Source organism: Montipora capricornis, chromosome 7 (genome assembly GCF_036669925.1).
Source record: "Montipora capricornis isolate CH-2021 chromosome 7, ASM3666992v2, whole genome shotgun sequence".
In the NCBI taxonomy this organism is placed as follows: domain Eukaryota; kingdom Metazoa; phylum Cnidaria; class Anthozoa; order Scleractinia; family Acroporidae; genus Montipora; species Montipora capricornis.
The window spans coordinates 32,102,733-32,121,033 of NC_090889.1; the positions used below are offsets into that span (position 1 = coordinate 32,102,733).

An 18,301-nucleotide genomic window follows, 5' to 3' on the forward strand; every position below is an offset into this window, starting at 1 on the left:
CCGTTTTGATTTCAATGTAAGCAGCTGTACAAAGATCCAGACTAACCGGCCTTCTATAACAAATCTTGACGATTCATATTCAAAACCTCCTTGACTCCAAAAATTGTTGTGAAACCTCTACTATGCGACTTCCTCCGCCTTTAGTTATTTATTAATTAATATGATGTCAGCGTTAATCGCGTGTTAGCGATGCGGCCATATTTTACTTTTTTTTTTAATTTTAGACGCATCCGAAAGCTAAGATCGCAGAAAGATCAAAAGCGATATTTATTCATTTTATACACCCAAGTGTGTAATGCGTTATTTGACAAGCAAAAAAGCATTTTATAGCCGGGAAAAAAACGCAACGCAATAAGGACGTGCTAAACCAATTACAATATCGCACGCAGAAAACTTGAATTATGCTTGGAATAGTTTCATGAGTAATATCGTCTTTATGAAAAAACTCTAACAACGTTCACGTTTATCAAAATAAAAGTTACATGAGACGTTTTGAGAAATATATTCAAGCATTCAAATTTCTAACAAATTTACTCTACCCCTTAAATAGCGATAGCGGGATGGAAAAGAGATTTTTTTTTATGCAAATCTCGTGGTTTTGCGCTCAAAAAAACAAAAAACTATGACGATACAGTTGATATGATATGCCATGTAAAATGAAGATCGATAACTTGTTACATTGCTCCTTTTGTCCATGAATGCCCAATCGTCCATGTATAATACACCAAAAAAAAAAAAGATTTGGAAAATGAAATTGATTCAGTCAGAATGAGCTCAAACCATGCAGCGCTGAGCGCTTTATAGATTCCGTTTATGACATGCAACGGAAATTTCAACAAGTTAACGAAATTACGGCGCGACCACGTTAACTGCATATTACCGATGTATTTCATAATCTACTATTTTAAAAGAAGAAGATGTTTGAAGAAGCGCCTTGATAGCTTAACTACTCGACGTGCTTTCTTGTACGAGTGACGCTTGTCGATTTCATTTGCACTAGATTTAAAGTGAAGTTTCCTCGAAAACATCACTGAAGTGCAGTTTAAACAGCAATCTGATTTTAAAAAAGGTATAAAAAACAAAAATTTGTTTGAATTGTAACCTGAAACCAACCGATAACAGGCAAGGGCGGCAAATTTTTGCGGGAACATCAACTAATTCGCTTCTTTTGGAATCGACATGCATGATACGCACAAGCGGTATTCCAGTTGATGACTCTATGTGAAATTATCAGCTTAACCTTAAGCTTAAAGTAAATAACAACATATGCATGTCAGCTCAAAAAGTGACGGCTTTTTTTGTGCGGTTTTCAGAACTTTAGGCTTAAACCGTAATACGGAAGCCTGTAGGGGACATGCGATATATTCCCGGGTGGAGAAAAAAAAACTGTAAATGCGAGATAAAAAACTAGAAAATGCGAGATAGAAAATGCGAGATAAAAAAAAAAAAACTAGAAAATGTGAGATAGAAAATGCGAGATAAAAACTGGAAAATGCGAGATAAAAAACTAGAAAATGCGAGATAGAAAATGCGACATAACAAACTAGTAAAATGAGAGATAAACAAATTTAAAGGTTTTCTTTAAATTTAGAACCTGGGAATCGAGGAGCGGGGAACGGGGAATCCCTACAATAAAAATTTTGAAAACGAGGAATGTCGAATTGAGAATAAAGGAGCCCAGTGGAAATTTTATTAAAGGTTTGACAATTATCTTCAGTATAAAGTTTTAATAGCAGCTTACATGTGCAATAAACAGATCATGAGCAGCAAACCTTCCAAATGCATACTTCTTGTCTTATTAAAGCCCTGGCCAAACGAAACGCAAGTCATCGCAAGTCGAATTTTGGACGCAAGTCCGCCCAACTTGCGTCTCGTTTGGCCACTAAACGCAAGTGGATGCAAGTTTTCGCAAGTCATTCGAACTTTTTTGGAAACCTTTTAGCCAATCTGATGCCGCTGTTTGAGCAGGAATCTCAAACTCTCGCGCTTTCCCTTTTGACAAGATGGCTTCTGTCACGGAGCAAAATTCGGAAAACTTAAGCCCCGAAGAGCTAAAAGAAAACAAGGATAGGGAGTTAAAAAAACATAAGAAAAAGGAAAACCATAACAGGAGACCCAGTAGCGGTGCAAGTATAAGCAGCAGCTACAGTGAAAGTAGCAGCTCTTCCGAGTCTGAGCCTAGCAAAAAGAAAAAAAAAACAAAAATTCTGCTACTTTTGCAAAGGACTTTCGCTCAACTTGCGTCTCGTTTGGCCACCCTATCGCAAGTGAACGCAAGTTTTCGCAAGTGAGAACTTGCGTCGACTTGCGATGACTTGCGTTTCGTTTGGCCAGGGCTTAAAATTCACGCTTTAACCCACTGTCGCTTTTAAAACTGTGCAATAGTGCAGCCGGTAAGCAAGATGGAGAAATAACTTTGACTTTCCCCGGCCTGATTGCTGCCTTAGAGCCTCCTTTAGGGTAGTAACAATGAAAACCTTAAAGATAAATTTGTCGTCGAAAAAAAAACTTGTCTTTTAGGTTAAAACAAATTCAGTGGAAACTGACATTTTACTGATTTGTGACGTGATCGCAATTATTTATTTTTTGCGGCAGCGTTCTCTGTTTTGCGATGTTGATCACGATCCATTGGCAGTTTGATAGGTAGAAAAGATTGCTGAATCGGCAGTCATTACATACAAACGCCTGCACAGGAAAACGAAATGATATTGTTTTATGTCTGTAGTAAAAACCCTTATTGTTTGTTAAACCCCTGGTCTCGGTGCAGAAGTGTTTACTTTTTTCAAATTCTTGTCTGAGAGTTTTGCGTTTATAAAATTGTATAGCAATTTGTAACATAACGATAATTACGTTCGAGATTAGGGGAACGAAATTTCTAATCTTGGGCATCCTGTATATATTTTTTTCATTTTTGTCATGCGCCATCTTGAATTACGTCGTACGTGTATTGATACATCATATGCGGACTATACGGAGTCCATTCGCACAACTTTCTTTAAATACATGTTTCATCTTCATGGCATCTCGGTTCGTCTATTTAGTTCGCCCAACGAACAAACCTCATAATAAATGATTACTCCCAGATTTACCGTAAAAGCTTTAATAAGCCTTCCCCAACCCAACCCACCCCCTTCTCCTTCTTGGGGACTCGCAGCGAGGGGGCTTTGTAAAAACTCGAGAGTCAAAATACCAGTCTTCTAGTTTATATCACCAAGTTTTAATAAATCTAGGGTAGAGTATACAGCAGTTATCAATGTCCTGAAATAGTCTTGAAATCACAACTTGGCCAGAAAGCGCAAAAAGTAGCGCATATGAAGTTTGAAGTTAGCACTGTAGAGCTGAAGAGTAATATAACCTTTTAGAACCATATTTGTCGCGTACGTTTATTGCACAAAATTCAAGGGGAGTGAAGTGGGGCTTATTAGAGAAGTCTAAACAAGACTGAGGCTATCGGAGGTCTCATAAGAGAGGGGCCTTATTTGAGCGTTTACGACGTAAGTATAATTCGATGGTCTCCTATCCAGATACCAACCAGCCCGACAGGTAAGAACTTCAGTGAACGTTTATTGTGTGTGCATCTCGAAGTTTTTTTTTAAATGTGGAGAAGAGCGCTGTTAGTCAGTATTGACCACTGTCATAACAAGCCGAATTTGGTGATTCGCAAGTCTTTCTCATGTATATTACTGTACTTTATTCACACGAAAAGTAGAGCTAATAACTCCAGCAATTTCCGCTTTAACTTGCTGTGAATTAAGAAGTAAAATCGAAAAGGATCAACATGTCATCCTCGATACCTGTGTTACTCGATTCATGTTATTTTCTCCAATTTTTCTGGGTTTAGTATTTTACTAGTAACCCGACATCTCCTCTCAGGGGGCTATTACACGTCAATAAAAGATATTGCACTTACTTATGATTCAGAGTCTAGCCAAGGGCACAGTATTTCAATCCTGTGAGATGAATCATAGTTTTCGGCGCTTATTGAAACTATCTCGAGAAGTACACTGATGCTAGTATCCTCAAAAGCCACTGTCCAACGCACTTCAATAATGCGAGATTACTTCTACATGTACTTAAATAAACATCGACAGGGAATCCTCTAAGAAGCCATGGGGCTTATAGGATGAAGATACCCCTGAGTAGATCAGCAAACGATATTTACTTCTCTAACAACCGTGCGCGTTATAGGTTGAGTTAAAGTCTTAGAATTTTGGGAAACATTTTGAGATCATACCAAGTATTTCTTAAAAGCGGTGTTAATTCCTATTACATTGCGGAGAGCTTAGATCTTAAGAGGCACGGAATGCCACAGTTTTGGACTATGGGATAACATACTAAATTGACTGAAAGTCTTACCGACACGAGGCCTGTAGGACTCTGCGGACCTTAACTGTGAATTCCAGCTCCTGTAGTCAACTTACTTTCAAATGACCGCGGCATCAATTTACTGTGATAGTTATACATAAGAGATCCAAGTTAAGGTTATAAATGTCAAGAACGTTTAGACGTAAAAGAGTAGTTTGCTAGAAGACTTGAAATCAGTCTTGAACTGATCGATATTGACATAACAGTTCGCTTTTTTAGAAGATATCTCCTATGTAGGTAAGCTATAATCATAGAAGATCACACAGTGCTAAAGTACGAGGTGTGGTTAGATTAGCCCATGATACAATCTTGAAGAAATTATTACTATCCCAGCGTCCAAAACTATGGATCAAAGAAACTCCAGAATGTAAAAAGTTTTAACACCGCTTTTAAAAAGAAAGAATTGGTCTAATATCAAAATGTTTCCTGAAATTCTTTAACTGCCTGTTACGCTTGTTAGGGAAATTAGCGTTAGTCCTTTTGATTTAATCAGTTATTGGTATCCTCATCCCTTAAGCCCCATGGCTTCTTAGAGGAACCCCTGTCTATGGTTACCTAATTATCGTTCTGTCACAAACTGTTATACATAAACTCCTACATGTGAAGAGAAACAAGACACTTTTCCTTTTCGCCTATATTTTCGGCCGAGTTTACCGGCCGGCTTCATCAGGGTGAATGGCCGTTACATGTGTATCGCACCACTAATTGCCTCCGCAGGGTTTTGGCCTCTGAGGGAAACATAGAAGGCCCCCACGTAAAAAGGGTAAATTTGTAAATTGTTAGATATTGCACAGGGGAAAGCAATCTCCATTTGCTCAACCGAGCGCGCAAGTTGGTATCGGTATTGTTCACCGAGTTCGCGAGGTGTTCTGGGTAACTTGAGTCACAAGGCAGAAACTCACATGGAGCAACGATATCGACGGTGAAGCATAGCGATTGAAGGTGAATAATTTTCGAATATTTCAGCGATTCCTTTTACTTTAATTTGAAAATCAAAGATTACAGTATCTGATAGAAAATCATATTGCCTGGATCAGAAATCGATTTTTCAGGCACAGATCATAAACAGGGGCGACGATTTGTCAGACACAAATGAAATCAGAAACAGGGGCGACAAACTCGGCCACAAACTGCAACCTCAGAAAGCAAAAGCATAGTCTCAGTATCAACATTTTCAAACAATCCTCGATAATTTTTACAACAGTTATTTATATATAATAAAAATCAGCGATCCGAATATAATAAGAGAGTTTTGTTTTTATTTTATGGTATTGCAAGGTACCGTGGAAAGAACTAAATGGATCAAAAAGGTGATGACGAACGATGACCACGAAGTGTTGCCTTCTAGTCATTGAATGTTCCTGTTCCTGTTTTACTATCATATTTTCCAGGCATTTTCCAAAGTTATGTAAATTTCTTTTCAATTGATAGTGTCTCAAGTAAACGTTGATAGAAATTAATGAATAAATGCTGTTTGTTATTGCTCATTCCTTCCTTGCATCTTTCACTTTCATCATAGTTAATCTAGGGACCGGTTAGGAAACCCTGGGAATTTCAAAAGCAGGAACAATACAGTCGCAGTTAGATGTTGAACCGACCGTGACCCTGCACAATCTTTTGTTTTTGGTTCGCAAGTTAATTTCGAATAAATTAGTCCAAGCTTTTGATTGGTTATCCTGACGAAAAAAAGTGTGTTTTTGTCGGGTTTTGTGCAAGGTCAAGGCCAAAAAAGCGAACAAAAACATGAAACAAAGAAACTTGTCGAGTTTCTTAACCAGCCTACATCTATTAACTATGCTTTCATTTACCAACCTAATTACATGTAAAATAATATGAAGACATCACAATGTGCAGCACACACCTCAACTGCCATCTGCTTAAAAAATAGATTAAATGTTCGCGTGCGTCTGTTCAGTAATAGATCACAGATGACGTGAAAATGTGGTAAGAACAAAAAAGTGGCACGCGAGGCGATAGCCGAGTGTGTCACTGATGTTCTTACCACATTTTTGACATTTTTCCTCTGTGATCTATTACTGAACAGACCCTCGGCAACATGGAATCTATTTGTTTTATATAATAAAGAATTAAACTTTACTCGCATAAAAGCTAATGGTGACGTCAATCGTGCGTCTGTCTTCTAATAGATCATAGGCAAGAACCAATCAAAATCCGTGAATAACTTGGGTTATTATATAAATTATCTTAGGCGGGAGCAGATGTAGTGAAAACTATTACTACGTACAAATTTAGATACGCAACTCAAAAGCGCGAGCACCACAACATCATGGAAATCCACAAGGCGTGCGCAAACCGGCAAAAACAACTATATATTGATCAGTGTTTTCGTTCCCTGTTAGATCTACTTCATGAAGGTAATCTGATTAAAGAAAAAGTCAATATTATTCAGTCCTTGGAGTTTAATACTTTTAACCGGTATTCCCATGAAAACAATAAGGGTTTACCACAGACACAAAAAACAATATCATTTCGTTTTCCTGCGCAGGCGTTTGTATGTGTTGACTGCCGATTCAGCAATCTTCTCTACCTATCAAACTGCCAATGGATCGTGATCACCATCGCAAAACAGAGAACGCTGCCGCAAAAAATAAATAATTGCGATCACGTCACAAATCAGTAAAATGTCAGTTTCCACTGAATTTGTTTTAACCTAAAAAACAAGTTTTTTTTCGACGACAAATTTATCTTTAAGGTTTTCATTGTTACTACCCTAAAGGAGGCTCTAAGGCAGCAAACAGGCCGGGGAATAGTCAACAGGTGAGGCAAGCCGACTGCGAAGTTATTTCTCCATCTTGCTTACCGGCTGCACTATTGCACAGTTTTAAAAGCGACAGTGGGTTAAAGCGTGAATTTTAATGTCTTAGGTCAAGAAGTATGCATTTGGAAGGTTTGCTGCTCATGATCTGTTTATTGCACATGTAAGCTGCTATTAAAACTTTATACTGAAGATAATTGTCAAACCTTTAATAAAATTTCCACTGGGCTCCTTTATTCTCAATTCGACATTCCTCGTTTTCAAAATTTCTATTGTAGGGATTGCCCGCTCCTCGATTCCCAGGTTCTAAATTTAAAGAAAACCTTTAAATTTGTTTATCTCCCATTTTACTAGTTTGTTATGTCGCATTTTCTATCTCGCATTTTCTAGTTTTTTATCTCGCATTTTTTATCTCGCATTTACAGTTTTTTTTTCTCCACCCGGGATTATCTCGCATGTCCCCTACAGGCTTCCGTATTAAAAAATGAGCGAAAACTGCAAAAATATTGGCGTCTTTCTGCAAAACGATAATACCGATCGATGACCTGCTCGATCGAAACATCGAATGTTTCAGGCGGCCAATATTAAAATCTCTCAACTACTGCATCCGAACAAAAAATCCAACTCAGTTTCACGTTATCTTACCTTAAAACAGGCACCCGAAAATGACAGATGCGTAGTTGAAGAGGGATCTCCTCCAAACAGGCGTCAGATAACAGACAGATTGTCAGACTCAAAATAATCCATCGTTGATGAAACCTACGTTTAATATGTGCACATTAACGTTTTGGTTGGGCCACTAGTGATCACGTGATATGTGACGCCATGATTTACATTCTGTGATATCTGCCCGCTATTTTGAGATGTGACACACACTAATGACTACGTACGTTTTGCCTTTAATTTCCACCTATGCATCACCACCCACTATCAAATTATAGGTGACTCAAGATATGCATTTTTTTCCCAACAATCCTCTTCAATAAATAATTTAATAGGCATCCAGTTTTTACTTTAGTATTCTGAGCAGTCTCAGAAGTCCATCATTTGTGTCCAAATGAATCTTCTTTTTTTTAAACCGCTGTAAGACCTGACCTAAATGATAAAAATTGTCTTTTCCAATTCGGTGAGAGTGGATCATGAACTTTCTTAATGTAACAAAATTGGCTGAAAATTACTCATTCTTCTATATACAAACAGCTTGAATGTACGAATTCATATGTCGTGCTCTTCATCGCAACATCCAATGATCATGCGAACTCCCCTCTGACTATTTAACAATTATTCGCCGAAGGCAAAGTGATTATCGGTGAATATTCACCGATAATCCCTGAGCCTGAGGCGAGTAATTGTTTTAATATAAATACACAGGTGATAATTTCAAAAAAAGAGAAAAAAAAAAAACATTTCAACGCGAAATCATCTTCAATTAAAGTGGCCAAACGACTACTGGCACCCATTTTGTCCGTCAAGGTGATTATCGGCTGATAATCCAAGTTAGCGAACCAATGAGAGCGCACGATTTTGTATAATCACCTGTGTGTTTATACTAATTAACAATTATTCGCCGAAGGCGAAGTGATAATCGGTGAATATTCACCGAGACGAAGTCGTTTGTTTTATTTTGTAGCTGTATAACTTTTTTTTCCCTCGTTTCTCCGGGGAATAATAATTAAAAATAAATAAATAAAAAAATAAAAAAAAAGTATGACGTCGTTGTGTCGAAAGGATGGGAGTTGACACGGCTTTTCAGTTTGTCCGGCTGAGCGTTAAATATAACAACACGTAGGAATGATTGCTTCAGGGCACGTCACACAGATGTGGAGTAGGCCGGGGAGACAGAGACTAGAAAAGAATAGGGAGAATAACTTTGCTCTGTCGTCAGTATTTCGCGACTATTCTAGCTTGATGACTGCGTACAAAATGGGTGGCGAGGTATCGTAGACCCAAACTGGCACGAACAGTTTTGAACTAAAGATAGCTTGAGAATGAAAGATCCACTGTTGTACGCTCACGTTGGTTGCATTCGGGGAGTCGTGACACTAGCGTTAAATCAAATTATATTGTTCAGTGTTCGCCTAGGGATTCAAAACACCAGAGAGTTGACACTAGAGTAGTGTGTCCACACTAGTGTCACACTGTGTTTCTCTCAAGTGTAACCGCAATCGTTGTCGTCAAAACCGTAAATTTGTTGATTTCACGTTTTGCAGAGCACACTAAAATGCCTGCCGCACGTGCAGCGTGATCCTCTTTCCAATTTAACTGCAATTCTTTGATTGCACTCACGTGGTAAGACGGTGCCAAAACAATAGATAAATGTAGCTCAAATTTTGCATAATAAAAGAGTTTTTCGTTATTGTTCTTTCCATTAACTTGGCCTCCGTGAAGTCAGGTGTAATCAAAGATTAGTATGTTTGCATTCTGGCGTTGCCTTCATTTCATTATAATATTAACATGCGAATTCGCTCTATGAAGGCATCTTGTACGTCAGTATAAAAATTGGTTTTAAAAGTAAAGAACTTGTTAAAATTCAGTCATCTTTCCAATATTATTTATTTATTTATTTTTGTTTAGGTAAACACAGACATTTTGCCTATCAAAAATTCATAAATTATTGGTCGGGTTATTGCCGAAACATTCTTGCTGAAATTTAGAATTAGGCCCGAAGTCTGCTATCATTACCAGATTTAGGGAGTTTAAAGGGAGTTTAAGAAACCACCACGGCTACCGCGACGAAAACGTCACTTCAAAATATAAGTTGGAGCTATTCTAAGTACTTCATGATTGTTCCATCTTGTTTATATTATTCAATATGAGCGGAGTGCCCTATAACTGGATTGGTAAGGACGGATTTGAAGCGAAGAGTGAGACTGAAAAATTCACTGCAGTTTGTCCACGTTGTCGTGGAAACCTTAGAATTGGTCATTTCACGTAGTAGTTTTGACGAGTACGGGAGGGAGTTGTTCCAAAATGCGTGCCGCACGTGCAGCACGATCTTTTTCGTTATTTTAACCAATAATATTACTGCTTTTTGGCGTTGTAGTTGCCGTAGCCGTCGTCGTTTCTTAGGGTTTAAGAAACGACGACGGCTACGGCAACGAAAACTATGTTTGACAAGGCCTTGCATGTTTCAAAGTCAAATAGTCAAATATTCAAACCTTCAATGTTTTAAGTAGATATTTTCACATTTCGCTTCATTTGCTTGCCATTTTCCAGTCGCTGAATAGTGCTATTTCTTGTTTACAAACATCGACGTCACATTGTTTCAACAGCCAATTAGGTTCTCGTTGGCATATTGGTTGTGTAAGCACGGAAAGAGCTTAAAGAGCTGGTGTTACTGACCTATGGTCAGGTTACGTGAAGATGAAAAGTTGTTCATGGCGAAAAAGTCTTGCTTTTGATCTAGATTGGCAAAGAATAGTCAAATATTCAAAATATTCAAATAGTCAAATATTCAAACCTTCAATGCTTAAGTTGATATTTTCACATTTCGCTTTATTTGCTTGCCATTTTCCAGTCGCTGAATAGCGCTGTTTCTTGTTTACAAACATCGACGTCACATTGTTTCAACAGCCAATTAGGTTACGTTCTGGTTGGCATGTTAGTTGTGTAAGCATAAAAAGAGCTGGTGTTACTGACCTATTGTCAGACCACGTGAAGATGAAAAGTTCATGGGAAAAAAGAGTTGCTTTGATCTAGATTGGCAAAGAAGGAAAATTTAAGCAAATTGCCTTTGAGATTTGAATAACATCTATAGCAAAAATTACACGGATAACAAATTCTTAGAGCTAACCGGCGATGCTAACAAAATTTAATCTCCCAAATCTCCAACGTGACGGAGGCACTGACGTCAAAACCTTCGATTTTAATTCCCTTTTTTGTGAGTTAGATGAAAAAAAATCTTTCATATAGAAGCCAAATGATTGGTTTTTCTTTCTTTAGGGGAAGTCAGAATGAAAGGAAACAAACATGAGAGCATTTGTCAACCTATTTTAAAACTACGACTTAGAAGCGCTGTATTTCCTCAGCTTTTAGATAACAAAACCCGATTTTCCCAAGGTAAATATGATACAAGTGCAAAGTCCTCCGTAATTTATTATAATTACACGGGTTTGGGTCGTAAACAAGTTTTCGGTTTATTAGAACAAAGTAAACAAAAAGCTCCGCTGAGAAAGTTACTTACAAAATCTCTAAAGTACCGCCTATCACGAAATTCAGAGGTTCACAAACAAACAGTTGAAAATTGAAATTGTGTTTTAAAACGGTAATCTAGGAAAGAGTCCGCTCTATCATGTGCACTTGTTGTTTTTGTCTCTTCTGTACGTGACCTTCAAGTTTTAAGTTTTAACCGTGTACGAATTCACTTAAAACCACGACCATAAACCACAGACGCCACAAAACTGCATACATTTGCATTCTTTCAAGCACGACTGAATATCCAAGATGGAGATAAAAAAAACAGCAGCAGAGAGACGGAACTCGTAAAGATGTTTCCAGGGCGAGAAGAAGGGACGGAGGATTTAATTAAACAAAAAGAAAGAAGAAAGACAGATAACATCTCTTTGCACATTACGGATACCTTGCCATTGGTTTTTCTAATTGCACAGATTATCACAGAGCTCTGAATGTGCCTAAGGCCTTTGTGGTAAAGCCACAACAAACCACAGACGCCACAAAACTGCATATTGAACTAGAAAGACCGATAATTGCCACTCCCTCGTGATCCGTCCTCTTGACTTTGAATTATATGTAGTTGGCAAACACATTAGATCAGAATTTCTTCTTGACTGGAGTGTTTCAGTAAAAGCGGCAATGGTCCATGATGGCCCTTTTGTCCACAGCCACATTTTCTGCGATTTTGTTTGCATTTATTGCTGCCCAGTAAGCAGCGCTCAGGCGAGGCAGCCTTTGTGGGTTTGGTTTCGGAGAAGGAGAGAGGAAGGCACAAATGTCTTTTTTTCTTTGCAGAACACGAGGGTGCAATTTTTTCCTCTCTCCTAATGCAAGCGCGATCCTTGTTATCGAGGCATGCATATTTATGCTGATTGGATCAAGGCAGAGGTTGTATGCTCTCACAAATCCTCCAATTCCCGAGATTAATGGTGCTCCTATCACTCAAGTTTCTGTTGCTAAATCCCTGGGCGTGCTTATTGATAATAATCTTAACTGGAGTAGCCATGTCGATAAACTGACAAAGAAAGTAGCTTCTGGAATTGGAGCCCTCAAACGTATAAGGCATCTCGTTCCTCAGACGACATTGCACTCTATTTATCACGCTTTACTTCAACCGCACTTTGACTACTGCAATGTCGTCTGGGGAAACTGTGGTATCACGTTACATGACAAATTACAAAAACTGCAAAATAGAGCAGCCAGAGTTTTGACCTTCTCTAATTTTGATGCAAATGCTAGCGAGCTATTCAAAATTTTAGGCTGGAAAAATCTAGTTAGCCAGCAACAAATTGCGCTGGCCACAATGGTCTATAAGTGTCTTCAGGGGCTAGCACCGGAATATCTATGTTCTAAATTTACAAACCGCGAATCTGTTTATAGTTTAAGAGACTCTGAAAGAAAGCTTAATGTTCCGTTTCCACGGACAAATTATTATAGAAACAGCTTCAGCTATAGGGGTGCTACTGTCTGGAATAGCTTACCCCTCAAAGCGAGACAAGCAGAGTCTCTTGGGCTTTTCAAAAATCTGATTAAAGACATATTTTAGTATAAAGCACGGCATTCATGGAAAGCAGCTTTAGAATTAATATAGTATTATAGTAATTGTATTTTATTGTAATCATTTTAAAATTTTACCTTTTGTAATTTAGATTTTAGCATTGTTTGTAATCTTAGCTGATGATTTTACCGTGCATAAATAATAAAATATCATATCAACAACAAACATCATGACCAGACGCACTTCATTGAGTCGCTAATTAGTGTTTGTTTTACCCGAAAAAGGCATTAACGATCGAAACTCTGCTGAGGCACAGTCCACACGTTTCCGGATATTTTTTAAATACGCAACTTTTTCTCTGCGGATTCGCTTATCGCCCACACGTATCCGGCGAATCCGCAACTTTTTGAATCCGCTCTCCAGAGTAGAAAGTTTTGACTCCGCAAAGAATTTGGAATCGCGTGAACGGTTGAATCCGAATATTTTGAAATCCGATGACAATACAAACTCAGATCCAGTCTTTTCCGTGTAAACATTCAACATGGCCGCGGAAGGAAATGCTATGGCTTCTCTTGTCGTCAACTCGCACACCAGATGGCGCATGCTCTGTTAGGTCTGGATGTGAAGATTTTTAAATCCGCCGAGAAAAAGTTGTGGATTTAATAATATTCGGATACGTGTGGACGGGGCATGAATCTGCGTATGTTGTGCTTAACACTTGCCTCACCTGTGAGAACAATGCTTTCGGGGCACTGGCGACGCAAGTACCAAATCTCAGTTAACGTTTTTATCATTAAGACCGATTTTTAAGACAAAAGACACAAGTTTGAGCGGTTTTCATTTGAGTGTCGAATGTAATTAGCGAATTACTTTGGTTTTGCATTACTTCACTCAGTGATTAGTTCAAAGTTCTCGCGCCATTTTTCAACCAATCACAAGGGAAAGCAAAACCAATCGTGGCTCGCGCGTGCACATTTTCCCGCGCTTTGTGTCGGCTACGTGTAATCAGTTCGAGTTTCGATTGGTTTACTGGATTGTCTCCGTCCTTTTTGATTGGCCAAAGTAAGTACTTTGGTTTTGGTTTTACGACACTCGATTGAAACTCGCTCTAACCACAAGTTATTAAATTCAGCAGTATATGCTGCTTGTACTCATGCGTGCGCATCCTACTTTTCAGGGCTTTTTCACCGAGAAGATGAAGAAAAAGCCCTGGGAACGAAGTTGATGCGTGCGTCGCTAGAGAGGACCAACTTAAAGCGTGGTTCATACCAGTGTGATTCTTGCGAAAACTGGCACACTTTTGTCGTGTTAAGAAGGTTTGAATAGTCGAGAATCGATTACAATGACGCAATTTTATCTTTTGATGATACCTCTGCCGCTGCCGTTTTCGCACACTGATGCGTTTTCGTTTGAAAAATTAATGTGTACTTAAGAAAAACTTTAAAAAGCAGTTTTTAAAATAAAGAGTTTTGAAACGCATCGTTTTGAAAACGTCCCAGTTTAAACAAGTGATCTAAAGGCCCTTGTACAGTTTTGATGAGACTATCATAACTTCACTTGGTCTTCAATGAATTCAGTCGTTGCTAACTCGGGGCTTTCAACTCTCTGCAGTGTCGAACAAATGTCGCCATTGATATCAGCGTTAACAGTTTTTACATTTGCTTTCGTTTTGTGTCTAATGCTGTGGTCATCGTCAGTATCATCGTCAACACCATCATCGTCATCGTCTTCGTCCTCGTAATCGTCGTCGACGATGTCGTCTTCGTCTTCGTCTTCGTCATCGTCATCGTCATCGTCATCATCATCATCATCATCATCATTATCTTCATCATCTTCATCGTCGTCGTCAACATCATCATCATCATCAACATCATCTTTGTCCCTGTCTTCTTCATTATCACTGTTGGTGACATCTTCGTTTCCTTTTTGCTGTTCTGAAGCCTCATGATCTCCCGCATCACCTTGCTCTTCTTTTTGTACAAGAGTAGCAGCCAATTCGAGTTCCTCTAACTGCCATGACAGCTCGCTTTTCCGTATTTCAATCTAAAAGACACGAGTGCCGCAATTCTAAGTTTCTCTCAGAGGGATTGGCATTGATTGCTTTAAGAAATTCAACCTCGTTCCCAGGGTCTCTCTTCTCTGCCTTCATTGTCATCAACGACAATGGAGTCAGAGAAAAGGGGGCCTGGGAACGAGGTTGCAAGAGTTTCCCGGTAAACTATACGGGTTAAGTTTTAAACCGTTCCCGAAAAAAACAGAAAGGAAATAAAACTATACCTGTTCAAGGCTATGCGCCAATGAAGCGAGCTTGTTACGACTGTTTCAAAGGAAATAGAAAAATGCAACAGTAAGCGCTATGAAATGACCTCAAAAGTTTAGATATGTCTAGGATTGACCGTACTTAGATGCAAACGTTTGCATCAAGAGCGAACTAGACCCACTCTGTCTAAAGATTTGAGTATTTGTTGGGGCAAATTTAAAGTCTGATCTTTCATATGAAAGCTACTGAGTAGGAAGTACTTAGAAAGAAATCTCCTGAGCTGCTACTGAGCAGTATTCTGCTGTACAAGGTGGTTCCACCTTTTGAGCTGTGGATTGCATGACCATTCAAATTAAAGCTACTGAGTAGTGCTGTCACGCTGCGATGTGCGTTAGGAATTACAAAGTGGTTTTAACTTTTGAGTCTTCACACGAATTCCCAAAGTATGACCAGCAGCACTTTCCTACGATGCTGGTGCTAACTCTTGAGTCTGTGGATGAAATCCTTAAGTGTGACCATTCAAATGAAAGATACCGAGCAGTACTTTCCTGTGGCGCTGTTTATTATGTTGTATAAAGTGGTTCTAACTTTTGCGTCTGCGGGTAAAATCCTCAAGTGTTACCATTCAAATGAAACCTACTGAGCAGTACTTTCCTATGGTTCTGTTTATTATGCTAAACAAGGTGGTTTTATTTTTCTAGTTTTCGCGCCATCAATCGTCTTTCTTTACCTTGCTTTCTGTATCCAGATACAATAATCCGTCACATAGAGATCATTCAAAAGATACCAAGGATCTTCTTCGCGGCAAAGGGCGTGGATTTCCAGCAAACACTTCAGAATTTGCCGACGACCTTAAAACCGAAAGAAAGAAATGCTTTTGTGGTAGTGCACTGTACAACACACTACGTCATCGGGTTATAACACTGTCCATGGTGCTAATAGGCCCGCAGCGCGTGCATAAATCACGAAAATAAACAGGTCGCTCAGAATGCACGTTTAAACTTATGGTGAAAAAGAAGTCGTGAGGGAACTTGAAAATGATCAACACGTTGGTCTCCAAGCGAATGTTTCTCGATTCCCTTTCATCTTCTTCAACCTTTCTGGGTTCAGTATGTTTCTAGTAGTCACATGTCTTCTAGGGGGGTTATTTACCTAAGACATCTACCATGGCACGAAAGTGTGTATAGTGATATACGGGACCAAAACAATATCGTGTACTACTAGAGCTACATATTACGCAAAGACATCTTGAATCTCCTGGAAGACAAAACGCAGCTCAGTTAACCATATAGAATAAAGCGCTTTGTTAATGCACAGGTACGCAATGCATGCCTATTTTTTTAAGCGCACGAACTCGAACTGCTCTATTCACAGGCTAAAGAAAGATTTTTCCATGAAGAATGTCTCCTGACACATATCTTACTGTCATATCCCCCATTTCGGTTATGCGCCGGCCCAGTTCGCTGTTCGAAAAAGAACACATGAATCGCATAAAAAAGTGGAAGTCATATGATATGGAGTTCATTGTGCTTATTACAAGCTTTGCCTCGTTGCCGAATGTCCATCATTAAAATTGAATCGATTGGTCAAGAAATCAGCAGCATTGGAAAATGAAACTCCCTCCCATAATTTAAGATTCCCTTATAGCGATTCATAGTTTCCAGAAGACTATACGTAAATCAACATAAGGTAGGCAAAACGTTTTTTTCGAGCGATGGAAGCAAGCGCTTACTAAATTGACTTGTTACGCGATCACTGTGATCAAAAAATGTGTCACGAGTTCTTGCTATGTGATATGCCGTACGCGCTAAGACATAACCTTGTTGAAGGGCACGGTTACTCAGCAGGTATCCAGTCCTTTCTTTAGCCTCGTTTCCATTCGTTCCCGGGGGAAAATCAAACATGACGCCACAAGTCTAGCTCAGCCCCATGTTTCAAACTTTTTTCGATCATCCACATAGAAGAAAAACTGGAGGAAAAAAAAGAGTCCGGAAATTTCAAGACTCGAACTCGGGTTCTTAGCCCTCACCCTAAACAGAACCCTAACTCATGTGACCAGCGAGACACAACTCCCGGTAACCGCAACCTTTTGAGTTCTTAGACCTAATGAGTGTAATTCAGAGCTAAAAAAATGGCATCGACCGTTTCAAATGGCAACGACCGTTCTGAGAAATGGCAACGACCGTTTCAAATGGCAACGACCGTTTACGAAACGGAAATAAGCGGCGCCGTTCACGGAAGAAATGGTTAACCCAATAAAATACGACCTAACAATGCCCGAGAGGGAAAAAACTATACGTTCACGTACCAAGAGCAAAGATTTTCTTGGTGTCCTTTATAACTGCTTCGACCAATGACCAATGGCGGTAAAGCGGGTAAGCCAGCGAGCGACGAGCAATGGATATCAAGACATCGTTTAAAGTTGTGAAGGACTGAAAAAGAAACAAAGGCGAGACCGTCAACGCAGGGGTTTGAGCTGTGTCCCAGTTCGATTCCACGCGGACTAGGCGTTATATCTGGGCACTAAAGTTTTCCCCTCTCATAAATAAAAATCTAATTTAAAAAAATATTGATTTGATGTGATCTGCTTTCATTTGATTATGAATTTAAGAAAGGCCGACATGCAGCTACGGTCTGCGACAAATAAGGGACTTTAAGATCTACTACTATAATGGCCGTGTTTTCACGAGCGGTTTTTCATGTTGCTTAGCGAGTGACAACCGTAAATTCCATGAAAACATTTCCTTTCCCAACTCGATTAAAGTTAAGCGAGTAGGCAAATTTCAATAGAATTCTCATTAAATTTAAGCCACCAAACCAAGTAGCTTAAGCGGTGATGACGTAACGAGTAAACCACCTATTGGACGAGTTTGCAGAAGATCAGGGTGGGGAGGGCGGTTCTCAAAGTCCCGAAACTTTTCGGGCGTATTTCAAATTCGATTACATAAAACGCTTTGTATCTTCAAAAAGGGTAAAGGTCTTAAGTCGTGAAGCTTAGCAGTTACTTTGTTTTCTAAGGTCTTGAAAGCATCTTGAAAGATCCATATTTCATAATACGCAGATTTTAGTTTCACGAATCGCTTTTCAGGGGCCCCTTTTCTCGAAAGTCCCGAAAACGTTTCGGGCCCGAAAAGCCATTTTTGAAACTGCTAACCGCTTGTTATGGAAAGCCGATCTTTTATCGTGTTTTCAAAGTAACAGAAAGAAAAATAACTGTGAAGTTTGGCGA

General features: G+C 39.1%; 2 protein-coding genes across 3 annotated transcripts in view; both read right to left on the minus strand.

Moving 5' to 3' along the window:
* Positions 1 to 7,835, minus strand: part of LOC138056950 (fibronectin type III domain-containing protein-like) — a 100,871-nt gene extending 93,036 nt beyond the window's left edge. The window contains exon 1 of the mRNA XM_068902943.1: positions 7,787 to 7,835. The gene's annotated coding sequence lies outside the window, so the exon portion shown is untranslated. The remainder of the gene's footprint in view (positions 1 to 7,786) is intronic.
* A 5,072-nt stretch (positions 7,836 to 12,907) lies between these two features.
* The window catches only part of LOC138056945 (protein SHQ1 homolog), a 28,183-nt gene continuing 22,789 nt past the window's right edge, over positions 12,908 to 18,301 (minus strand). For both annotated transcript variants that reach the window (XM_068902936.1, XM_068902935.1), the window contains exons 13-16: positions 17,381 to 17,504; positions 15,803 to 15,923; positions 15,090 to 15,129; positions 12,908 to 14,855 (exon numbers count right to left, since the gene is read on the minus strand). In XM_068902936.1, the coding sequence (XP_068759037.1) occupies positions 14,358 to 14,855; positions 15,090 to 15,129; positions 15,803 to 15,923; positions 17,381 to 17,504 (783 nt within the window). In that variant the 3' untranslated portion in view covers positions 12,908 to 14,357. The remainder of the gene's footprint in view (positions 14,856 to 15,089; positions 15,130 to 15,802; positions 15,924 to 17,380; positions 17,505 to 18,301) is intronic.